Raw genomic sequence first — 26,226 nt, 5'->3', positions numbered from 1 at the left:
TTGCGTTATCCGTCTGCTTGAGAAGCAGCTCTTGAATATGAGGGTCCTGCACCGAGCCCTTCGATGGTCCATCGTCGTCTGCTCCGCCGACATCTTCATCTTCATGATCATGCCCTTCGTCTGCTCTGGCATCTTCCTCATCATCATGTCCGGCATCTTCTACATGATGACTGTGTACAACATCACCGTCGTGATCATGTCCTGGAGATTCTTCGTCTTCTCGCCCGCCGGAGCCGCGGTGGTTGTCTTGCTGCCCTTCCTCATTTCTTGCCCGGCCCCCATGGACGACTTCATAGTCATCTTCATCACCTTGCCATCGATAGCCATCCATGAAACCACGCAAGAGCAGGTGGTCCCGCACCTGCCCGGAATCCGGGTCCGCAATAAGGCTCTTCAGCTTGCATCTTCGACATGGACATCTTATCTCCGTCTCGTTCTTTTGAAGCATCTCGGCCTTCGCGGAGCTCAAAAACCTATTCACGATGCCTTCGGTCATCGTGCGGACCATGGTCGCCTGCGGGGTAGAGCAAAACGATATTTTAGAACCAAGAAAAAATTTGGCATGACTTTCCCTAAAAATAGGACAAAAAAGAATGCATAGTGCCAAAATTCTCGCCGAAACGGAAATGAATCAACATTCCGGCAAAATATTGGCAACTATCGCATTTCAAATACCGGTACGTGCAAACACAAACATATATGCAACACCACAAACATACATAGATCTAGCTAGGCCATAAAAAGTGCATGTGCACGTTGTTGGTGGGAGAACAACATAAAGATAGCTTCCCCTTACTTACCTATCAAAAAAAGGTAATTTAACCACTTAATTTGGATGAATCTATGGTGCAAATGAGGTGAGGAGGAGGAGGCAGCCGAGACAAGCTTGGAGGAGGAGGTGGAGAGAATGAAGTGGGGAAAGTGAGTGGGTAGGTGTGGCTGTACAAATGCGCCATTAGTAACCCTGGTTACTAATGGCGCACCTGCTGGTGGTGCGCCATTAGTAGTTTTGCAAAAAAATAATTAAAAAATACACTAATGGCGCACCAGGGCACAGTGCGCCATTACTAGTTCTATATATTTTTTTTTACAAAACTACTAATGGCGCACCAGGGTATAGTGCGCCATTACTAGTTTAAACTAGTAATGAAAAAAAAATTTGTTACTAGTGGCGCACCGTGTGTCACACTAATGGCGCACCAGCACATGGTGCGCCACTGCTATATAGTAGTGGCGCACCACATGTCTGGTACGCCATTAGTGGCCATTTCATCTATAGCCCTTTTCCTAGTAGTGACAGCTGCCGGGTATGAGGCCGCCGCAGCTACCTGCCATCAATCCATCTTCAGAGCTGTACTGCTGCATCGACCTTGCCCGGTCTAGCTGCCGCCGACGCCACTACGACTCCAGACAGCGTCGACCTCCTGCGCGTGTCCATCACCACACATCTGACGCCAAGCCTCCGCTGCTCCATGCCGCCAAGAGCCGCCGCCATGAATATGTAGAAGGAAACACCGCTCCACCAAAGAAGCCATCCGCTGGTCCTTCAAGCCTGAGTGCATCTCCAAGAATGCCGCCCCCAAGGGGGTAACGACACATGAATGCCGCCTTCATCCGATCAACTGATCTAGGGTTTCCCCCGGAGGTATTGGGTGGGTTTGGGATTTGTACCTCGATGATGCCTTCATGAAGGAAACGATGATCAAGGCATCGTAATCACTGGCTCCGGCCAACGACCGAAGACAAGTTTTCATCGGATCCGTCCTAGGACATCCACCCGACAACCTGTGCACTGTCTCGACCGCCTTCAAAGCCCCAGATCTAGCCGCCTAGATCCGACGACCAACCGCAACAGCAGTGCCACCGTAGGAGCCCTGGCACACCGGCCACTGCCTGAATGCGCCACCACTGGAGCCTGGGAGGAGGACTCCCAATCCACCTCGCCAAGCCGCGAGAGCCGTCGAGATCGATCCCGCACGCTCATCACCGTCTCTGATCTGAACCAATCCGCGGCAAAACCACGAGATCTGCGATGCAGATCCGCCTTGGATAGGGACAGCACCACGCCATGCCGTCGCGGGAAGCCCGAGCTTCACCCGCCGCCACCTTCCAGGGCCGCCGCCCCGTGATCCAGCCGCCGCCGACAGGCCGAGCCGCCGACCACCGAGACCAAGGCCGCCATGCCCGCGAGCCCATCGAACGGCCGGCGCCACCATATCTTCCTCGGAGCCGCAGCTCCGCCTCCCCCGCCCAGCACCACGCCGCCGCCTTGCGCCGTCGCCTAACGCGCCGCCGCGACGCGGCTGTAGCTGTCGTGCAGGCTGTAGTGGCTAGAATTTGCCATGAGTCAGACAGCACGGCAGACAAGTTGGGGTGCCTTCCTAAAAGTCTTCTTTGATGACAAGTCATGCTCGCATTATCAAGTCACCATTCCTCATGTTTGTTGATCCTAAAATAAAGAAATAAAGAAATTCTTTTTCTACATGCTGCCGCGCGTGATAAAGTGCCGTGAGTGCGTGATAAAGTCAGCACTAATCCAAGTGGCGAGGTCTATTCTCCTTTCGACTTTTGATAAGGTGCCGTGCGTGAGAATATTTTGGCAGGTGTGAACGACACAGCCTGCACGACAGCTACACTTTACTGATATGCATGGACGGACCGATATACGCTGTCGTTCACACATCGTCCGCGCATCATCGTGTGCATAGCAGCCCTCTTTTTAAACCCGTGCAAGCAAAGCAAGCTGAGCGTCCAACATTCAGCATTCCAACTTCCAACTCAACTCACCGGCTTCACGGCTGACACACCTCGTAGCCCGGCCGGCGGCGACAAAACCATGCAAGAGAGGCTGCCGCTCCGTGCGATCTGGCCGAGGAAAGGTGCCCTAGCTGCCTCTCTCTTGGGCAAAGGTGCCTCCTCCTGATTACTCACTCAAATACTGCTTCTTCCCCCCCCCCCCCCCCCCCCCCCCCCCCGCGCGTGTCTGTGTTTTCGTGTGTGTGTTCGGTTGATTGTGTGCATCTTAGTTACCCAGAGGCCGGGTGTGTGCTCAGTGTGTTATATATCCTCTTGATGCTTCATTTTGAGCCAATAAAATCCACCATTTGTCGAAAAAAATTATTGCTTCTTCCATCTTGTTTGCTGCCTAACATAAAAATCTCGCAAGGCAAAACTAATATTTTTCACATGGGTTCTACTTCTAATATTTTCCCTCATCGGATCATGAAACCTATTAGTATTGTTCATGAGAGCAAGCTCACAAAACCTACCAGTATTGTTCATGAGCTACCACTGATAGAAAAAAGCCCTTTAGTCCCGGTTCGCAAAGGCCTTTAGTCCCGGCTGTGCAACCGGGACTAAATATGCGCGACTAAAGACCCCCCTTTTAGTCGCGCCTCTTACGAACTGCGACTAAAAGCTTTAGTCCCGGTTCTCGTGGCTAACCGGGACTAAAGGCCCGTCCACGTGGGCGCCAGGGGTCCGTCGGGGCGGAGGACCTTTAGTCCCGGTTCTCGTGGCTAACCGGGACTAAAGGCCTCCTCCGCAGGTTTAGGGTTTTAGCCCCCCTAAACCTGGTTTCTTTTTAATTTGTAGTGTTTTATTTTTTTATATTTTATTTTGTGTTTTATTTTAATTTTGATGAAGTTTCAGTACACATATTCTACGCTACTATATACATGCATATGAAATTTCAAACAAGAAGAATTCAAGAGGAAATATATAATATATATTCAATCTCGGGTGACCATATACAACTTCGAACAAGTTTCCATACACAATTAGGATGGATGACCATATACAACTTCGAACAAGTTTCAATCTCGGGTATGCATATAAATTTCTTCGTCCTCGGTATAGTGTTCTCCTTTAGGATTGATGACTTCCCTCATGAAAAATCCTGCTAATTCATCTTGAATTGGTCGGAAGCGAGCTTCTGGACTAAGCCTCCTCCGCAAGTTATCCGTCGCCTTCCGCACGCTATCCGATGCCTTCCGCTCAGAGGTGTGTCTCCGGATGTTCTCACAAACATAGTATCCACATAGATTGGTCCCCGGTGGCTGCTTATCCACATTAACTAACCTTCTAAAATCTAGCTCATGTTTGAATTCACCGACAATTTCTTCTGAGAACCGTCTCCAAACCCTACAGGGCAAAGAAAATTAAATGAACAAGGGAGTTATTAGTTACTTGATATTAGGAAATGAACGAAAGAGACCGATCGATATAGAGCTCAAATGATTGAAAATAATTACTTTTGCAGCATTTTTCTCATGTCGGCCCAACGCTTTGGATCCGAATCCATAGAGTCCATGATTATAACTCTGGAGGTGTGAAGTTCAATATTTAGCAGAATCCAGTGGAACCTGCGGACACGTTACATGCACAGTCATACATAAGTCATCGATTAGACATACCATGCATGGAGTAAACAAAAGAGAATGGGCACAAGAGAGAAACACTCACCCAAAATGGTAAGGAAATAGAATATGACTTTTGAGTTGATGCTTTCTAAGAAACTTGTACAAGTCTTTCTCCACGTCTTCGGGGTGATTTTGTAACACATGTCCATTAACGATATGTGGGTCAATGAACCCAACATCATGGATGTTTCTTATTTTGCATTCCCAAATCTTCAATCTGCATAATAGCGTACGCAACAATATAGTTAGGACTATATATATATATAGTGCAGGCAATGAAGAACGAGATGAGGTAGAAATAAATCACTTACAGAACGTAGCAACTCAGCATAGATTTGTCGAGGTCGCGCAGATTGAACAGCTGGAACAATTCACTCATATGAACTTGTACAGAGTACCGTTTGGTGTGATGCTCCTCTGTAACATCCGCATAAACATATTCTTTGTCGGCCCATGTTATGAATTGCTTGTACCAACGTAGCAGATTTCGCATTTGTGGTGGTAGACTCTTTTCCCGCGCAGGCTCGACGAGAGGCCCATTCCGCACATATTGTAATGCTATCTCACATACTGGCGCATCCTCAAGGCCTAAGAAGGCACGAAGAGTCAAACCCATCTCGGACGCTTGTTTCATGGCACTCGCTACAGTCAATCCAAGTGCTGCCGCAGCTGCTATGATCTCGGGGTCCTCTTCCGGACCGGCTTTCACTATGAGCGGGGGGATCGATTGTTTCTTCTGCATCCCGAGCTGGTCAACTTGTTTCCCGCTTTTTTTACTTTCTTCTTTCTCCTCCTTCAATATTTTTGCTTGCCTACGAAGTTCATGTCCATAGTCGTCAGGCACATTCAGCTCGGCTTGGGACGGTGTCGTCAAAAAATCCTTAGCCCACTTCTTTTGCTTCTCAGTGAATACTTGCTTGGGCTCAGGCTCTTTTATCGCCTTCATATCCGCCTTCCATTTCTCATAATCAGCAGACGCGGCCAATTTGGTTTCAGCTTCACTAAGTTCCCAAGGCCTTGGGAGGAGAGGCTTCAGTGATGGCTCCGGTACCCTTGTGGTCTTAGGTACATAAGGGTCCGGGTTAATAGTCCAGGAGCGGGTTTCCTTGCTGTCCGCCTGCTTCTGCTTCTTCGCCGGAGGTGGATTGGGGGGCGTCGTACCCGCCGGAGGAGGATTGGGGGGCGTCGTACCCGCCGGAGGTTGTGGATCGGGGGACGGCGTCGAATGGCGTGAAGGAGGTGTAGGTGAACCACCACGACCACCACCACCGCCACCACCACCACCACCACCATCGGAGGGGGGTGGACTTGCTAGCCTTGGCGCCTCGCCTGGAAACACTATGTACTTCTTTTTCCATAGAATGATCTGGCGCTTGACATCTCCAAGTCTTCTCTCCCCTTCGGGTGTAGGTTTGTCAATCTCCAGGTCCTCAAACCCTTGGACTATGTCTTCCACCGTGACACGAGCATAGCCATATGCAATGGGGTTGTTGTGGTGGAGTGCTCCAGGTGTACAGGGTAAAGCACTGCCGCTAGCTACCTTCGTGGAAACGTTCCCCACGGGATAATGCAGATCACATTCTTTCATCTCCTTTACATCATCCACGGGGTAGTGAGGCTCCGGTGCACGAATCTCGATCATCGGTGCACTAGCACCAGGCGGGGCATCCGTGGAAGCCACGCTGCTTCTCCGCTGCTGGCTTCCGCGATCCGCTTCATGATCTTCATGCGGCCCTGCAGCCGATTTTTCTTTTACTAGTTCATGCACGGTCTGCTTCAACTCATGGAGTTCCGATGCAAACTTCGCCATAAGATCTGCATCCCGGTCCGTCTTTCTCTTACGGCTTCTGTAACAGTACGGGTCATTGTCCTGGGAAAACCCTACTTTCCACGGAACTTTGCCTTTGCCTCGTACACGTCCTCCGTGTTCATCATTCCCGAGGGCTGTTGTCAGTGCGTCTTTCTCTCTGTTGAACTTGATCAAGCCCTCTTGAGCTTGGGTCATTGCGTCAATAAGGGCTTGGGTGGGAGCAAACTTTTTCTTCCGGTGAACACACACCCCTGTCTCCGGGTCTAGCGATCCCCCATGCCCGTACCACCAGCTTTTGGCCCTTGGGTCCCATCCCTCTGTACCTAGAGGGATTCCTCGCACCCTCAGGTCCTCCTCCATCTTCTGCCACCTAGGCTCCGAAAGGCGGTATCCTCCTGGCCCCATAATATGATGGAACTTTTTCTTACTCGCATTATCCTTATTTTTTTCGATATTTCCTTGAAATGCTCCGATTGCTTTTGCCTCACAAATTCTGGCCAATCATCTTTCAGTTTCTCATGTTGTCCATTGAAATCCGGAGTCTTGCCCTTGTTGACATAGTCACGGGTTAAATTTTTCTTGAAGTTCCGGAATGCTTCGCCCATCTTCTGAAGAGCGAACTCTTTAACTAGCCTCCTCCTCTCACGTCCACCCGGAACCTCGTTACCGAATTCATCGACTTTGTTGTATTCCGGAGGTAGAATGAAATGTTCCATAAGCTTTCTCCAGCAATCCTTTTTCATTCTCTTGTCGACAAAACTGAAACCAAGACGTGCCTTCTTTGGCTCCTTCCATTCCTGGACGGTGATGGGGACGTTGTCTCTAACAACGACTCCGCATTGGTTGATAAACTTTGAGGTGTGCTGTAGGGGCTTGCCGGTTTCACTGACAAACTCAATGGCATATGTTTCTCCTGTTTTCATCGCCTTGGATTTGCCACGCTTTGTCGTACTCGATCCGGCCGAGGGCTAAAAAAAGAAAGAGAGTCGCGCGCGTTAATACATATGTATTCACATTTCAGTAAGTTTGTATCACGAGAGGCTCAATGTATATATATACCTCGCCGGAGGTGGTTGGTACTTGCAATTCGAGATCGTCGTTTGTTGACGGTTGACCTCCGTCGACAATGTCCGTTCCTTCACCTTCTTGATTATCGCCTTCTTGGTCACCGTCAAGGTTCAGAAAAGAAGAGACTACATCCTCTTCTTGCTCATATTCTGAGCCCGGCACATAAGGAATCTCGTTGTTGATGATGCCCATTAAATAACGTTCAGCCTCCGGATCCCTAAGCGGCTCGGCTCTATCGTCCGCCATATGTCACTCCTGCATGTAGTAAAAATTCTTTAAGTATAAAGAAATTAAAAAATAAGATTAAGGGGACATAGAGGAGGAGGAATTAAAAAATAAGATTATTGAGCACTGCCAAGTATTTTGTTTTTCCTTTTCTTTTTCCTTTTCTTCTTCCTTTTCTTCTTCCTTTTCCTTTTCTTTTTCCTTTTCTTATTTTGTTTTTTCCTTTTCTTTTGTTTTGTTTTGTTTTTGTTTTGTTTTGTTTTCTTTGTTTTTCTTTAATTTTCTTTGTTTTTGTTTTCTTTGTTTTGTTTTGGTTTGTTTTCTTTGTTTTTCTTTTTGTTTTGTTTTGTTTTGTTTGTTTCTTTTGTTTTTTGTTTGTTTGTTTTCTTTGTTTTTCTTTTGTTTTTCTTTGTTTTCTTTTGTTTTTCGTTTTGTTTTTGTTTTGTTTTCTTCGTTTTTCTTTTGTTTTTCTTTGTTTTTCTTTGTTTCGTTTTCTTTGTTTTTCTTCTGTTTTTCTTTTGTTTTCTTTTGTTTTTCTTTTGTTTTTCTTCTGTTTTTCTTCTGTTTTGTTTTGTTTTCTTTGTTTTCTTTTGTTTTCTTTGTTTTCTTTTGTTTTTCTTTGTTTTGTTTGGTTTTCTTCGTTTTTCTTTTGTTTTTCTTTGTTTTTCTTTGTTTCGTTTTCTTTGTTTTTCTTCTGTTTTTCTTTTTTTTTTCTTTTGTTTTTCTTTTGTTTTTCTTCTGTTTTTCTTCTGTTTTTCTTTTGTTTTCTTCTGTTTTTCTTTTGTTTTTGTTTTGTTTTCTTTGTTTTCTTCTGTTTTTCTTTTGTTTTCTTTGTTTTTCTTCTGTTTTTCTTTTGTTTTCTTTGTTTTTCTTTTGTTTTTCTTTGTTTTGTTTTCTTTGTTTTTCTTTTGTTTCTTTGTTTTCTTCTGTTTTTCTTTTCTTTTTGTTTGTTTTCTTTGTTTTTCTTCTGTTTTCTTTTGTTTTTCTTTTGTTTTGTTTTTCTTTGTTTTCTTCTGTTTTTCTTTTGTTTTTCTTTTGTTTTTCTTTGTTTTCTCTGTTTTTCTTTTCTTTTGTTTTTTCCTTCGTTTCTGGCGGCGGCGGCGGGAGGCGGAGGACGGCAGGCGGCGGCGGGAGGCGGAGGACGGCAGGCAGGCGGCGGCGGGCGGCGGGAAGGGCAGGGGCAGGGGCAGCGGGCGGCGGGCAGGGCAGGGGCAGCGCGTCAGGCGGCGGCAGGGGCAGGGGAGGCGGCGAGGCGCAGGGGCAGGGTGGGGGCGGCGACGGAGCTCACTAGGCAGGGCAGGGGCGGCGGCGAGGCGCAGGGGCAGTGCAGGGCGGCGGCGGAGCTCACTGGGGCAGGGGCGGCGGCGCGCAGGGCAGGGGAAGTGGGGGGCGGCGGAGCTCACTGGGGCAGGGGCGGCGGCGTCGGGGCAGCGCGTCGGCGTCGATCGGCGTCGGGGGCAGCAGCCTGGCGGCGGCGGGCGGCGATCGGCGTCGGGGCAGGGCTTCGGCGTCGAGAGGAGAATGGGAGGTGGCGGAAACTGCTAAGTGCTATATATATAGACAGAGCTTTAGTCCCGGTTGGGGAGGCGGACCGCGACTAAAGGTACCCTTTAGTCCCGGTTGGGGACACCAACCGCGACTAAAGGGTACCTTTAGTCGCGGTCCGCCTCCCCAACCGGGACTAAAGGGTTTTGGCGCCGCTTTCGGTCCCGCGCAGAAAGAGCCTTTAGTCGCGGTTCGTGTCACGAACCGCGACTAAAGGTCATTTTTCATATAAAATAAAACTAATTCATTTTAAAATCTTAAAAATACAATTATATATCAAAAAAACAGAAAAATAAAACTAATTCATTTTAAAATCTTAAAAATACAATTATATATCAAAAAAATCAGAAAAATAAAACTAATTCATTTTAAAATCTTAAAAATACAATTATATATCAAAAAAATCAGAAAAATAAAACTAATTCATTTTAAAATCTTAAAAATATAATTATATATCAAAAAAATCAGAAAAATAAAACTAATTCATTTTAAAATCTTAAAAATACAATTATATATCAAAAAAATCAGAAAAATAAAACTAATTCATTTTAAAATCTTAAAAATGCAATTATATATCAAAAAAATCAGAAAAATAAAACTAATTCATTTTAAAATCTTAAAAATACAAATAATATATCAAAAAAATCAGAAAAATAAAACTAATTCATTTTAAAATCTTAAAAATACAAATAATATATCAAAAAATTCAGTTCATCGATCCCTTGAAGGTTTGACAAAAGGTTTGATACATCATTCAGTTCATTGACCAAATACAAATCATCCGGATTCGCCATCGTACGTTTTAATTCACATGATCCATTCAACAAAGTTTGGTACAATAAATTATTACACATCAATTCTTCCCTTGTGTCCCTGCTTGCTTACGATTGTGCCGTATCCATGGAGCATCCTCATCATTTAACTTAATGCTTGGGTCAGTGTTCACTTTGAAGGGCGGAATTTCACCAAACATATTATAATCTTCTGACATGTCTGTCTTGTCCTCCACTCCCACGATGTTTCTTTTCCCTGAAAGAACAATGTGGCGCTTTGGATCATCGCATGATGTACTGATCGTTTTCTTATCTTTCCGTTTCCTCGGTTTGCTACTCATGTCCTTCAAATAAAAAACCTGAGCGACATCTTTGGCAAGGACGAATGGTTCGTCAAGGTAACCAAGATTGTTGAAATCCACCATTGTCATTCCGTATTGCTCGTCCACCTTTACCCCACCTCCTGTTAGCTTGAACCATTTGCACCGGAACAAAGGGACCTTAAAGGAGGGTCCATAGTCAAGTTCCCATATCTCCTCTATGTAACCATAATATGTGACCTTTCGCCCATTCTCGGTTGCTGCATCAAAGCGGACACCACTGTTTTGGTTGGTGCTCTTTTTATCTTGGGCGATGGTGTAAAATGTATTCCCATTTATCTCGTACCCTTGGAAAATCGTTATAGTCGAAGATGGTTTCTTGGCCAACATGTACAACTGATCTCCAACATCATCATTGTCATTCATTAAATGTTTTCGCAACCAACTGCCGAAAGTCTCCATGTGGGCCTTTCTAATCCAGGATTCAGGCTTCCCCGGGTTGTCCGAGCGTAAAATATTCTTGTGTTGCTCGAAGTACGGAGCCACCAAGCTGGAATTTTGCAGAACTGTGTGGTGTGCTTCAGTCATAGAATGACCGTCCATACATATCGTGGATTTCCTTCCGATCTTGCCTTTTCCACTTAGTCTCCCCTCGTGCCGCGATTGAGGAATACCAATCGGCTTAAGGTCAGGAACATAGTCAATACAGAACTCAATTACCTCCTCATTTCCATAGCCCTTGACGATGCTGCCTTCTGGCCTAGCACGGTTACGAACATATTTCTTTAATACTCCCATGAACCTCTCAAAGGGGAACATATTGTGTAGAAATACAGGACCGAGAATGGAAATCTCTTCGACTAGGTGGAGTAGGAGGTGCGTCATAATATTGAAGAAGGATGGTGGGAACACCAACTCGAAACTGACAAGGCATTGGACCACATCGTTCTGTAACCGTGGTAGATCTTCTGGATTGATTACCTTCTGAGAGATTGCATTGAGGAATGCACATAGCTTCACAATGGCTACTCGAACATTTTCCGGTAGGAGCCCCCTCAAAGCAATCGGAAGCAATTGCGTCATAATCACGTGGCAGTCGTGAGACTTCAGGTTTTGGAACTTTTTCTCCGCCATGTTTATTATTCCCTTTATATTCGACGAGAAGCCAGACGGGACCTTCATACTGCTCAGGCATTCAAAAAAAATGACCTTCTCTTCTTTGGTAAGAGCGTAGCTGGCACGACCTTGAAACCATTCCGGATGCCGGTCATCTGGGTCTTTCAAAAGTTGCTGGTCCTGCCGTGCTTCCTTTGTATCATTTGTCTTCCCATACACGCCCAAGAAGCTTAGCAGGTTCACGCAAATATTCTTCGTAACATGCATCACGTCGATTGCAGAGCGGACATCTAGGACTTTCCAATATTCTAGCTCCCAAAATATAGATTTCTTCTTCCACATGGGTGCGTGCCCGTCAACTCCCCGCGGAACTGATTGTCCGCCAGGACCCTTTCCAAAGATGACTTTCAAATCCTTGACCATATCAAATATCTCAGCACCAGTACGTTCCGCAGGCTTCGGCCGGTGATCTGCCTTGCCGTTGAAATGCTTGCCTTTCTTTCTTACGTTATGATTTCGGGGAAGAAATCGACGATGACCCAGGTACACGTTCTTCTTACAATTAACCAAACGTACACTTTCAGTCTCATGTAAGCAGTGCGTGCATGCATTGTATCCCTTATTTGTCTGTCCCGAAAGGTTACTGAGAGCAGGCCAATCGTTGATGGTTACAAAAAGCAACGCTCGTAGGTCAAATTCCTCTCCTTTGTGCTCATCCCAGACACGTACACCAGGTCTGGCCCACAACTGTAAAAGTTCATCAACTAATGGCCTTAGGTACACATCGATGTCGTTCCCGGGTTGCTTTGGACCTTGGATGAGCACTGGCATCATAATGAACTTCCGCTTCATGCACAACCAAGGAGGAAGGTTGTAGATGCATAGAGTCACGGGCCAGGTGCTATGGCTGGAGCTCTGCTCGCCAAAAGGATTCATGCCATCAGTACTTAGACCAAATCTTATGTTCCTTGCGTCAGCTGCAAAATCTTTGAACACTCTGTCGATCTTTCTCCATTGCGTTCCATCAGCGGTGTGTCTCAACTCCCCGTCGGACTTACGGTCCTCTTTGTGCCATCGCAACGACTTGGCATGCTTTTTGTTCCTGAACAGACGTTTCAACCGTGGTATTATAGGAGCATACCACATCACCTTGGCGGGAACCCTCTTCCTGGGTTTCTCGCCCTCAACATCGTCACCAGGGTCATCGCCTCTGATCTTATAACGCAATGCAGTGCATACAGGGCATTCATTCAAATTCTCGTATTCACCGCGGTAGAGGATGCAGTCGTTAATGCATGCATGTATCTTCAGAACCTCTAAACCTAGAGGGCAGACAACCTTCTTTGCTTCGTACGTACTGGCGGGCAACTCGTTATTCTTCGGAAACATATTCTTCAACATTTTCAGCAAATTTTCAAATGATGAGTCACCTACACCTTCCTGTGCCTTCCATTTTAGCAAATCCAGTGTGCAGCCCAGCTTTTTCAGACTATTATCGCATCCTGGATACAACGAGTTTTTGTGATCCTCTAACATGCGATCCAAATTCTCCCTATCCTTGTTAGTTTCGCAGCGTCTCCGTGCATCAGCAATGGTCCGACCAAGATCATCAGCGGGCTCATCATGTGCCTCTTCTTCACCTTCACCTAACCCTTCCCCACCTTCAGCATCATCCTCCATGAAAGTATCACCGAAATGATCATGATAGTTGTCATCGATATCATCCCCTTCTTCATCTTCTTCCATTCTAACCCCTCTTTCTCCATGCTTGGTCCAACAATTATAGCTTCGCATGAAACCGTGCCGAAGCAGGTGCATGTGAACGTCTCTTGAGGAGGAGTAACCCTTCTGATTCTTACAGACAGCACATGGACAGATAATAAAACCTTGCTGCTTGTTCGCATTTGCCACTACGAGGAAATCTTTCAAACCCGTAGTGAACTCGCCGGAGAGTCGGGGACCGTACATCCATTGCCGATTCATCTGCATTATTATTATATAAAGTATATAATTAACCATCATGCATTTGTTAAACTAACTAGCTAGAAATAATACAAATTAAACAATAAACTACACACATGCATATTTTATCAATGACACATGAAAGGTTCAAGTTGCTAACCGCGATCGCGGAGGAAAAATAAATGAGAAAGCTCAAGTGTGGCTCGGACACTTCATATCATGTTTGTTTCAGGCTCTCGGGCATTTCATCGGACACCTTGTGTGCATAGGAGGAACCAAAAGCAAACCCACCACCCCCTTCTGAAAATTGTGAAGTGAGCTGAGTGAAGTGAAGTGAGCTGAGTCCTATATATAGGGATGGGCCTTTAGTCCCGGTTGGCCTGGCCAACCGCGACTAAAGGCCTTCGGGGACCTTTAGTCCCGGTTGGCCAGGCCAACCGGGACTAAAGCCCCTCCCGTTCGCTAGCTGGATGGGCCTTTAGTCCCGGTTGGCCAGGCCAACCGCGACTAAAGGCCTTCGGGGACCTTTAGTCCCGGTTGGCCAGGCCAACCGGGACTAAAGCCCCTCCCGTCCGCCAGCTGTCGACCGAGCGCGCTGGGCCCAGATAGTTGGTCGCGATTCTCCTCCCGAACCGCGACTAAAGACTCCTTTTGTCGCGGTTCGATTGTTTTGGGGACTAATGGGGGCGTATGGAAGCCTCTTTTTCTACTAGTGTACACAGCGGCGGAGCCAGGAAAAAACGATTACGGGGGCCAAATGTGTGATAATATTGACGAATGGGGCCAAATGATGGTAATCTTCATAAAATTTCTTAAAATCTGAAGGAAAATAGGGGCATTATACTACACTTCCTGGGTCATGGGGGGAGCCATGGCTCCCTAGCTCCGCCACTGGACCTACTCATAAGTTTTTTTTTCTCTCTTTGAAAACAAGATGGCTACATGCTTGTGTATCGATTGATGCACACAATGACCAAACTTGCAGTAAACATAGTACGCACAATGTTTTATTCTTTATTCACTCTTTGCAGGTGACGGAGCCCTTAGTCAAGTGGCAATGCTTGCCCCCATCTTTATGTTACTGTCGCTGCTGCTGATTTCTTATGGAGTCGGCAGCATCCGCTGCTCCTCGACGACCGTCAATGGTAACATCATGGACATGATCTCGCTGCTAGATTTCAAGCGGGACATCACTAACAACTCAAGACAAGCCTTAAGATCTTGGCACGCCAGCGTCCCTCTTTGCAGTTGGGAGGGCGTCCACTGCAGCTCGGGGCGAGTCACTAAGCTGTACCTCAATGGACGAGGGTTGTTGGGCCGGATATTCCCCTCCCTTGGCAACCTAACGTTTCTTAGGACACTGGACCTGTCCAAAAATGGCTTCACCGGCGAGTTACCTCCTCTCAACCGTCTCAACAGATTGGAATACATTGACTTGGGAAGCAACTCACTGCGAGGGACCATTCCAGATACTCTCACAAACTGCTCCAAGCTATGGATCCTAGACCTATCTGCCAACTTACTAATGGGTGAAATTCCCCTTGGTATAGGTCGCCTATCCGATCTAAGGGAAGTATGGCTTTCCTCAAATAATCTCACCGGAAAAATCCCACCAAGCCTAAAAAACATTAGTCAGCTTGAAGAAATCGTGCTTACTGATAATAAGCTTACGGGAACCATTCCTGATGAGATGGGAATTTTCCCATCTCTTGTTTATTTAGACCTTGCTGGAAATATGCTATCGGGTGGAATTCCAGAAACCTTGTACAAATACAATCAGTCTTCTCTCCAATATTTATACTTATATTCCAATATGCTTGGGAAAACACTGCCATCGAACTTTGGTGACACCTTCCCGGATCTTAAACATCTCTGTTTGGACAATAACAATTTTGAAGGTCATCTCCCTGCTTCACTAGGCAATATTTCAAGGCTAAGGCTGTTAAACTTGTCTTCCAACAATTTCATTGGTCAAGTTCCAGATTCTTTTGGTTATCTTGCACTGTTAGAATACCTAATCCTTCAGCGAAACAACTTTTGGGGCTTCATCCCAATAGAGCTTGGCGACTTAAAGCAGCTCACCCATCTGGATCTGTCTGATAATAATCTGCAAGGTGGTGTGCCATGACACGGAGTGTTTGTTGAAAATAACAGTTCCGTCTCACTTGGAGGCAACATAGACATCTTTTGGAGGAACACTGGATCTGCTCCCATGTCCCGCCATCTCTCGGAGAGAAGAAACACAGTATGTGCTAGCTACCTGATTATTGGACTACTCATTACAATACTTGGTTTGTCACTCATATTATGTGGCCTATTTTATGCTCCCAAGATGTCAGGAGCAAACCTATCATTCTTTTTTTGGGGGTGCTGTGTGTAATTCATGGGGTTGGGACCTTCCAAACCTTCACTTTGGGAATAAATGATCCGGCGAGACTGTGGCTCTTAGTGCTCAACAATCAGCAAAACATGTTAAAAGGGCAGTTTCAAATAAACCATGCTGGCGGATTGCCAACCACTCCCATTGTATTGTTTACAAGCTATGCTAGGCTGCGTCTTGGTTTTGTCATGCTGACTTTTTCTGATAATGAACTTATGGCAACAAATTATAATGACTTGGACAGTCAAAGCAATCCAACAAGCGGGGGGGGGGGGGGGGGGGGGGGGGATTTATAAGCAACCCAAAAGTCATTATTGTTTTTTGTCAAAGGCTGCCCAGACCGGGGATAACAAATGAGTCATTGAATGAAAGATATCTCGGTTTACCATTGGATGTTGGACGTGAGAAGAATGGAACTTTCTCGTATATCAAAGAACGGATATGGAGGCGTGTACAAGGATGGATGGAGAAGATGCTACCAGGCAGGGGCAAAGAGGTCCTAATCAAGTCTATTGTGCAAGCCATTTCTACATATTCCACGTCAATGTTCAAACTACCAAGGGGCCTGTGCAAGTGTATTACGTCCATGATCCGGAAATTTTGGTGGCGCAGCAAAGGGGGTGAACGGAAAACCGCATTGGTGTCTTGGGATTCCATGTCCATGCCGAAATACAGACGAGGTCTAGGCTTTCGTGACATGGAGCTTTTCAACCTCTCGTTGCTAGCCAGGCGGGCATGGAGAATATTGCAAGATCAAGAATCACCGAGTTCACGGATACTAAAGGCGGTTTACTTTCCGGCTGCTGATTTTCTTGATGCGGAAGTGGGCACTCAAAACTGGTGTAGATGATTCAAAAATCAGTGGCGCCGCCAAGACAATTTATGTTACCATCACATAACATTTAAAAAAACTAAGTTTAAAAGCTAATAAATGCGACCATCTATGATACTCCCTCCGTTCCTAAACATAAGTCTTTGTAGAGATTCCACTATGGACCCATATGGGTCTATAGTGGAATCTCTACAAAGACTTATATTTAGGAAGGGAGGAAGGACTTTGCACTATGAAGGTAACGATAAACTGGTATCATATGTATGACACTAGTCTAATTTACTCTTCATTATGACTTGCCTTAGACATAGGCTCCTCGCTGAAGGGACATCCCGTCTCTGCTCCTTTTCCTATTCGTATTAGTTGTACTAGTGGGGTCGTGGGGTCTGTAATGGAAGTTGGTTTCCGGTAAAAGAAATCGGAGAGAAAACTCGCTTTACAAAAGACACAACAAGGTCTGGCATCTTTTTCCATGTTTATCATTACTTGTTTGCATCGTATGCAAGAGTTAGACTTGGCATAGTCTACACCTATGGCAGCCAAAGCAGGGGATTCCTTCCTTGAATTAGCTGGTCTCCTGTATCTAACAGCTAGGTACTTCTTGTTTGGCAATGCTAGATAGCAATTGCCGGTTATATATCATAGCTTAGTAAAGCGAACTTGTTGTCTCCAGCGTAGCAATCTTATATGATATCGGTTGTTGGCGAGATGTGTACATCATTATATTGTTTTTAGACATGTTGCAAATGGTAAGCCCGTGTTACCCGGTACGGTAAGATGGGGATGGCCTGGACAGCTACACTTTTCTTTTCTCCCTTTCTTTAGCGGTGGGACAATATTGTCTGTTCGAAAGGAAGACTTTGCTTATAAATATAGCAATCAAGTACGTCCTTGAGTATAGTAGCAGTCGCAAAGAAACTTCCGCTTGCTGTTTCGTCATTATCTGATCTATAGGTTGTGGAAATTTTCCACCATTTTGAAAAAAAAAATCTCTTCTTAATTCCCATCCACCTTGCACGCTATACTCTGGCTCGGATCATAACCTTGAACATTGCGTGGGTGGACACCAGCAGGCTTTGGTGTTTCGTCCCGTTAGAGAGAGGCTTCTTGGTCATGGGATGTCTCTACTCTTTTCCTTCCGCTCAGTTGGACTTAGCGGGCCTGTAACGAACACTAGATTCTGGTAAATGAATTCGGGGAGGAAACTCTCTTTTAGAAAAAGAATGAATTCCGGTTTTTATCCCCTATTTTGACATTTTTGACACTAATTACCCCATTTGGTGGGATTTCATCCGTTTTGCGCCGTTTAGCAATAGTTCTGCCGCAATTTACACTATTTAAAATATTGTGAGTGTTCTGATGAGCAGGTCTGAATTGTCAGGTCCATGTGGCATGCCACATCAATGGTTTTTTACCTGCAACGTGAGGGACCTCCATCGGGAGAAGCTGCGAGGACTGTTCAGCAGAGAGAAAAATAGGCAGAAAAACTCGTCGATGTGGCATGCCGGCTGGACCTGACAATTGGGACCTTGCCGGTCAGAACACTCGTAAAATTTTAAATAGGGTAAATCGTGGCAGAACTTCTGCTAAATAGGGCCAAACGGATGAAATTTCGCTAAATGGGGTAATTTGTGTAAAAAATGTCAAATAGGGGGTAAAAATCGGAATTCACTCTTTAAAATATGAGCAACGTGGAGTCTTCCTTCTTTATATGTATGTTGTTACCATTATTGCATGCTTCGACACAAGAGTAAGACTTGACATAGTCCGCAACTATGGTTGCACAACGCAATAGATTCTTTCAATTAGCTGGACTCCTCCGTCTGACAATCATTGGTTGCATCCTTCAATGACGGAGTTTACGCTCCGCACTTTGTTGGAAGGCATAGATTTCTTAGACGTGCTCTTCACGGTAAAACCCCAAGATCCGGCATTCAACACCCGGATCGGGCTATAGCGGTGCTTGGGCAGTGTTCCTTTTCTGGAGGCGTTGCTTTCAGAGAACCTTGCATGTGGTTCGTCTATTGTCCAGGACATTGGTGGTGGTGTAGTTGTTTAGTCGTGTGTCGTTAGTTGCGTGACTCTTTTTGTTTTTTACCCTTTTTGTTTTATCTTCTTAACTATGTGCATCCTCAACATCTCAACTATTTTTTAATATTGTGTCGTTGCATCCTCAACATCCTCAACATGATTTTTTGAAAAAGCTGGACTCCTCTGTCTAACAGCTAGGCGTTGTTTTACAATGCTGTCTAGCTTGCCAAATGCTAATTATATATCACAGCTTCAGCTTATTAGTCAAGCGACCTTGTTGTCTCTAGTAGTACTTCTATATGATATAGTACGTGTTGTCAGCAAGATGCGTCATTGCATTGTATAGTACTAGTAAACATGTTGCAAATGGTGACAAAATTAAGCCCATGTGACGCGGTGCGACGATGGGGATGGCCTGGACAATAACACTTTTATTCTTTCTCTTGAGAGTTGGGACAATAATGTTTGATCTACTCTACTCCAGAAAAGCATTTAGAAACTTCCACTTGATCTTTCAACCTTATCTGATTGGAATCAAAATACCAGAAAATCTGCTAGACATGTAAAAATGTCTTCTAGTGGCCGGCTGCAAGTGGGCTTCTAACATAATATTGTTGCCAGCTGCATGTGGGCGTAGAGTTAATATTGCAAGCCGATCGCTGTCTCTATTAAGCAATATGTGCTCCAGGCGGCGATACTATGCACACAATATACGCCTATATGCCATGCGAGACGCACAATACCATCTGAGGTGTCATAATTTGAATGAATTACGAATAAGCAAAGAAAGATCATAGATCTGAAAACCAAAAAGGAAACGTCGATCAAAGCGACCGGCGAGAGATAAAAAAAACCGGATCAAAGGATTGAGAAAAAGACTCTCTAGGGCACCGGTCAACGCGACCGGTAGAAGAACCCTAGGTATGGGCGGCGCGGCCCCCGGCGGCCGTCATGGAGGCCGACCGCCCCAGGGGCGCGCCGCGGGGCGGAAGCAGTGGGAGGCGGCTAGGGTTTGGACCGACTAGGATGATACCATGTTAGAAGGGAATAAAGAGAGATTGAGAGAATATGATGGGTGTTGTATTGAGCCTTCGGGCGATTTATACAGAGTACAAGGCTTGAAGGACAATAAGTCTCTCCTAGAGATAAGGCAGGAGATGATTACAAATCATACTCTAACAAGCAGTAAGGGCCAAAGGAGAGCATCTCTGTCTGATTCCAGCTGAGAAGGACTGAGCCGTGCGTGAGAGTATTCTTGCAGGTGTGTGGACGTAACTGTGAGCGTGGTTTCTTTCTTTAAAACACCTGCAAGCAAAGCAAGTTGAGCGTCCATTTGAGCGTCCAGCGTTCCAACCTCCAACTCAACTCACAGGCTTCACGGCTGACACACCTCAGAGCCCGGCCGGCGGCGGCAAAACCATGCAAGAGAGGCTGCCGTTCCGTGTGATTCGGCCGAGCAAAGGTGCCCTAGCCACTCTCTCTTGGGCAAAGGTGCCTCCTCCTCCTGAATCCTGATTACTTACTCAGTTAGTAGTTAGTACTTAGTACTGCTTCTTACATCTTCTTGACTGTCAAAAACAAAAATCTCACAAAAGGCAAAACTAATATTTTTCACATGGGTTCTACTTCTAATATTTCCCCCCATTGGATCATGAAAACTATTAGTGTTGTTCATGAGAGCAAGCTCACAAAACCTAGTAGTATTGTTCATGACCTACTCATAAGTTTTTTTTCTCTCTTTGAAAACAAGATATGCAAGGTGCATGCTTGTGTATCAATTGATGCACGCAATGACCAAACTTGCAGTAAACATAGTACGCACAATGTTTTATTCTTCATTCAAACTTTATTTTGCAGGTGACATGGCCATTAGTCAAGCGGCAAGGCTCGCCACCATGCTTATGCTACTGCCGTTGCTGCTCATTTCTTGCGGAGTCGGGAGCATCCTCTGCTCATCAATGACAACAGTCCATGATAACAGCACGGACATGATCTCACTGCTAGATTTCAAGCGGGCCATCACCAACGACTCAAGACAAGCCTTGACATCTTGGCACACCAGCTTCCCTCTTTGCAGTTGGGAGGGCGTCCACTGCAGCTCGGGGCGAGTCACTAAGCTCTACCTCAGACAACGAGGGTTGTTTGGCCGGATATCCTCCTCCCTTGGCAACCTAACGTTCCTTAGGACACTGGACCTGTCCAAAAATGGCTTCACCGGTGAGTTACCTCCTCTCAACCGTCTCCACAGACTGGAATACCTTGACTTGGGAAAGAACTCACTGCGAGGGACCATTCCAGATACTCTCACAAACTGCTCCAAGCTAAGGAGCCTAGACCTATCTGCCAACTTACTAATGGGTGAAATTCCCCTAGGTATAGGTCGCCTATCCAATCTAAGGAAAGTATGGCTTTCCTCAAATAATCTCACCGGAACAATCCCACCAAGCCTAAGAAACAATAGTCAGCTTGAAGACATCGTGCTTACTGATAATAGGTTCATGGGAACCATTCCTGATGAGATGGGAAGTTTCCCATCTCTTGTTTATTTAGGCCTTGCTGGAAATATGCTATCAGGTGGAATACCAGAAACCCTGTACAAATACAATCAGTCTTCTCTCCAATATTTATACTTATATTCCAATATGCTTGGAAAAACACTGCCATCGAACTTTGGTGACACCTTCCCAGATCTTAAACATCTCTGTTTGGACAATAACAATTTTGAAGGTCATCTCCCTGCTTCACTAGGCAATATTTCAGGGCTAAGACTGTTAAACTTTTCTTCCAACAATTTCATTGGTCAAGTTCCAGGTTCTTTTGGTAATCTTGAACAGTTAGAATACCTAATCCTTCAGCGAAACAATTTTTGGGGCTTCATCCCAATAGAGCTTGGCGGCTTAAAGCAGCTCACCCATCTGGATCTGTCTGATAATAACCTGCAAGGTGGTGTGCCATGACACGGAGTATATTTGTTGAAAATAACAGTTCCGTCTCACTTGAAGGCAACATGGACTTTTTTTTGGAGGAACACTGGATCTGCCCGCATGTCCGGCCATCTCTCGGAGAGAAGAAACACAGTATGTTCTACCTGATTATTGTACTACGTCATTACAATACTTAGTTGCATGTCACTCGTATTCTTTGGCCTATTTTATGCTCACCAAGAAGACGTCAAGAGCAGACCTATCATTGTACTACCTGATTATTGTAATTCACGGGGTTGGGACCTTCCGAACATTCACTTTGGCAATAAACGATCCACTGAGATCGTGGCTCTCAGTGCTCAATCAGCAAAACAGATTAAAAGGGGAGTGTCACATAAACAATGCTGGCCGATTACCAACCACTCCATTGTATTGTTTACAAGCTAAGCTAGGCACGTCTTGATCTTTTCATGCTAACTTTTTCCGATACTAAACTTATGGCAATTCTTATTATTTTGCGGGAAACTTCTGATCTATCCATCTCCAATCATGGTAATACAACGAACACAAGAAATAATAAAACTACATCCAGATTCGTAGACCACCTAGCAACAACTATAAGCACTGAAGCGAGCCGAAGACGCTTTGACTTTATTTTTGAAAAGGAGGGTCATCCCCGGCCTCTACATCAGACTGATTCATGCAGCCATAATATATTAAGCAAAAGTACCAAAATGTCCGCGGTTCAATACAAGCTCACATGGAGCTAAAAAGGAAGAAGAGCAAATAAAAGTTGACAACAACCGGTGAAAATAGGTTGAGATGACTAAACACCTTGCTTATTATTGGATTGACATCCAAACCGGTTGTAAGTACCCTTTGCTACTATCTTTCACCGGGTACACCCAATAGCCAAATGCTCCCTGGCTTCCGCAAGAGTGAGTAATGACCACATATGGAACCATGCAGTGGCCCTGTAGATAACCTGCAAAATATTTATATGAGTTTGACTTTAAAAATTATTTCATTTCTGCAGTTCCATATAGCCCAAAGTAATGCGCATACTCCTATCCGGATATGTCCCGCATAGTTTGGTTCCACTCCATTTAGCCACCTCTCAAATAGAGATCTTTTACAGTACCCCGAAATAAATATAGACCGTACATTTCTCTTGATCCAGTGGACAGTATTGCTTGGTACTCCATCACTCATCCAACGGAGTACTAAGTTAAAAAGTACTGGAGTACCTTGATTTAAGGGGCAAAACCGTAATCATATATAACATTCTAATATTATTTCATATTCGTGGTTCCCCTCATAACCTCCCATGTATTCTGGCGTCTTTTTTTTCAATTACAAGCAAAACGTAGTATATTGATATGCACGCAGCGTCTGGAGATGCCGGGATGAGCCCATGCCGGCGGGCTATGCACGTCCTTCGTAGGTGAGTAACGGGAAAGCATCCGCGTCTGGGACGAGCCGGAACAAGATCTATGCCGTGAAGCTGATCGAGGACTCGTTTCCGCAACCATGGCGCAGTACAGGGGTTGGCCGGTGGCGGCTCGACGGGCGGCGCAGCAGGGCGGCTTGCGGTAGCGAAGGATCAGGTTTGAGGTGGCGCGGCCACTCCATTGCTAGGCACCGAGCGATCGGGATTTCCGGCCGAACGAACGGGAGCTTTTTCTGGCACTCAATCTGGAGTTTTTGTTTTTCTTTTGGGAGCTGTATTTGGCATCCATGCGAGATCACAGGGAGAATATCGGAAGTACCCGTGGGAAAATAACTAAGTTACCCTTCACAACGAACGGCAAGATCTGTTCGGTACTCCAGCACATGTTTTGGGAGTACCAAGATACCGTAAAATAGCTCCTCAAATAATGTGTTAATACTATTTGGAGAGCTGACATTAAAGGCTATATGAACTGTATGCCATAAAAGTTTGGCAAGAGGACAATCGAGAAAGAGGTTTTTAATAGTTTCATCCTGATCACAAAAGCAACATCGCTTACTACCCTCCCATCTTCGCTTTGCCAAGTTATCCTTAGTCTAAATCACCTCCTTGTGAACAAGCCACATGAAGATTTTGATTCTTAAAGGTACTTTAATCTTCCAAATATGTAATGATTTTGGAATTGGACTAGAATTAGTTAAGTCTAGATACATAGATTTCACTGAAAAACTCTATTCATAGATAGTTTCCAGTGAATCGAATCTGGCTCATCAGAGAGGTGAATGTCCATCAGCCTCCGCACAAGATATAGCCACGCGTCCCATCGGTCTCCTACTAAGGACCTCCTGAACTGGATGTTTAGAGAAACATACTATAATACTATAGCAACATAAGCGCCCTTACGATGTAGAATATTATAAAGAGACGGATATTGTGTGGCTACAGGCGTCTCCCCTAACCATGTATCCTCCCAGAATCTAGTCAAATTACTGTTCCCAATGATGAATTTAGTCCTATGAAAAAAGGCTGCTTTCGTCCTCATTAACTGCTTTCGGAAAGGTGAATCATGTTGGGAAGCGTTGCATGGAAAACAAAAAAAATTCTACGCACACGCAAGATTTATCAAGGAGATGCATAGCAACGAGAGGGGAGAGTGTGTCTAAGTACCCTCGTAGACCGTAAGCGGAAGCATTTAGTAACACGGTTGATGTAGTCGAACTTCTTCGCGATCCAACCGATCGAGTACCGAACGTACGACACCTCCGCATTCAGCACACGTTCAGCTCAGTGACGTCCTCGCCTTCTTGATCTAGCAAGACGGCGAAGTAGTGGATGAGTTCCAGCAGCACGATGGCGTGGTGACGGTGATGATGAAGCTATCTCCGTAGGGCTTCGCCTAAGCACTACAAAAATATGACCGAGGGTGTAAACGGTGGAGAGGGACGCCGCACACGGCTAAGCAATTGTCGTGGTTATGTGTGGTGCCCCCTCCCACATATATATAGGTGGGGGGGGGAGGAGGGAGCATCTAGGAGGCGCCCCCAAGTAGGCCCAAGGCTACTTGGGGTCCTTCCCAAGTGGCGGCCCCTTACCATATTTGCCAGAGGGGGGAAGGAAAGGGGGGAGACGGAAGGAAGGGGGAGGCTGAATCCCCCCTTTCCTTTCTCCCACTTGGGCGGCTGCCATAGGGGGTGCGCCAGTCCCTTGTGGGCTGGTGTACTCCCCTCTAATGGTCCAATAGGCCCATTGCCCTCCCGGGGGTGTCCGTTACCCCCTCCGATATTCCGATGACCATCCGGTAAACTCCGAAACACTTTCGGTGTCCGAATACCAGTCCTATATATCAATCTTTACCTCCGGACTATTTATGAGCTCCTCGTCATGTCCGTGATCTCATCAGGGACTCCGAACAACATTCGGTCACCAAATCATATAACTCATATAACACTATATCGTCAACGAACGTTAAGCGTGCGGACCCTACGGGTTCGAGAACTATGTAGACATGACTGAGACACCTCTCCGGTCAATAACCATTCCTGATGAGATGGGAAGTTTCCCATCTCTTGTTTATTTAGGCCTTGCTGGAAATATGCTATCAGGTGGAATACCAGAAACCCTGTACAAATACAATCAGTCTTCTCTCCAATATTTATACTTATATTCCAATATGCTTGGAAAAACACTGCCATCGAACTTTGGTGACACCTTCCCAGATCTTAAACATCTCTGTTTGGACAATAACAATTTTGAAGGTCATCTCCCTGCTTCACTAGGCAATATTTCAGGGCTAAGACTGTTAAACTTTTCTTCCAACAATTTCATTGGTCAAGTTCCAGGTTCTTTTGGTAATCTTGAACAGTTAGAATACCTAATCCTTCAGCGAAACAATTTTTGGGGCTTCATCCCAATAGAGCTTGGCGGCTTAAAGCAGCTCACCCATCTGGATCTGTCTGATAATAACCTGCAAGGTGGTGTGCCATGACACGGAGTATATTTGTTGAAAATAACAGTTCCGTCTCACTTGAAGGCAACATGGACTTTTTTTTGGAGGAACACTGGATCTGCCCGCATGTCCGGCCATCTCTCGGAGAGAAGAAACACAGTATGTTCTACCTGATTATTGTACTACGTCATTACAATACTTAGTTGCATGTCACTCGTATTCTTTGGCCTATTTTATGCTCACCAAGAAGACGTCAAGAGCAGACCTATCATTGTACTACCTGATTATTGTAATTCACGGGGTTGGGACCTTCCGAACATTCACTTTGGCAATAAACGATCCACTGAGATCGTGGCTCTCAGTGCTCAATCAGCAAAACAGATTAAAAGGGGAGTGTCACATAAACAATGCTGGCCGATTACCAACCACTCCATTGTATTGTTTACAAGCTAAGCTAGGCACGTCTTGATCTTTTCATGCTAACTTTTTCCGATACTAAACTTATGGCAATTCTTATTATTTTGCGGGAAACTTCTGATCTATCCATCTCCAATCATGGTAATACAACGAACACAAGAAATAATAAAACTACATCCAGATTCGTAGACCACCTAGCAACAACTATAAGCACTGAAGCGAGCCGAAGACGCTTTGACTTTATTTTTGAAAAGGAGGGTCATCCCCGGCCTCTACATCAGACTGATTCATGCAGCCATAATATATTAAGCAAAAGTACCAAAATGTCCGCGGTTCAATACAAGCTCACATGGAGCTAAAAAGGAAGAAGAGCAAATAAAAGTTGACAACAACCGGTGAAAATAGGTTGAGATGACTAAACACCTTGCTTATTATTGGATTGACATCCAAACCGGTTGTAAGTACCCTTTGCTACTATCTTTCACCGGGTACACCCAATAGCCAAA

At 45.4% G+C, this 26,226-nt stretch overlaps 2 protein-coding genes across 2 annotated transcripts; both read left to right on the top strand.

Annotated features, from left to right (window-relative positions):
- Nucleotides 1-2,712: 2,712 nt before the first annotated feature.
- LOC123142192 (LRR receptor-like serine/threonine-protein kinase EFR) lies at nt 2,713-15,849 on the top strand. The gene is made up of 2 exons (XM_044561192.1): nt 2,713-2,909; nt 14,272-15,849. Exons 1-2 carry the CDS (start codon nt 2,837-2,839, stop codon nt 15,366-15,368), a joined length of 1,170 nt encoding a protein of 389 aa, XP_044417127.1. The 5' UTR covers nt 2,713-2,836; the 3' UTR covers nt 15,369-15,849.
- A 3,698-nt stretch (nt 15,850-19,547) lies between these two features.
- Nucleotides 19,548-23,311, top strand: LOC123142191 (receptor kinase-like protein Xa21). Its single transcript, XM_044561191.1, has 2 exons — nt 19,548-19,974; nt 20,341-23,311. Exon 2 carries the CDS (start codon nt 20,346-20,348, stop codon nt 21,438-21,440), a length of 1,095 nt encoding a protein of 364 aa, XP_044417126.1. The 5' UTR covers nt 19,548-19,974; nt 20,341-20,345; the 3' UTR covers nt 21,441-23,311.
- The last annotated feature ends 2,915 nt before the right edge of the window (nt 23,312-26,226 follow it).

Source organism: Triticum aestivum, chromosome 6D (assembly GCF_018294505.1).
Source record: "Triticum aestivum cultivar Chinese Spring chromosome 6D, IWGSC CS RefSeq v2.1, whole genome shotgun sequence".
NCBI lineage: Eukaryota > Viridiplantae > Streptophyta > Magnoliopsida > Poales > Poaceae > Triticum > Triticum aestivum.
Note: the sequence above shows the minus strand (reverse complement) of the source record. Positions and strands in the feature narration are given on the sequence as shown.

Coding starts and splice junctions, on each gene's coding strand:
- LOC123142192 (XM_044561192.1), top strand. CDS start 2,837: ATGCAAGAGAGGCTGCCGCTCCGTGCGATCTGGCCGAGGAAAGGTGCC. Junction 2,910..14,271: donor TGCCTCTCTCTTGGGCAAAG/GTGCCTCCTCCT, acceptor CACTCTTTGCAG/GTGACGGAGCCCTTAGTCAA.
- LOC123142191 (XM_044561191.1), top strand. CDS start 20,346: ATGGCCATTAGTCAAGCGGCAAGGCTCGCCACCATGCTTATGCTACTG.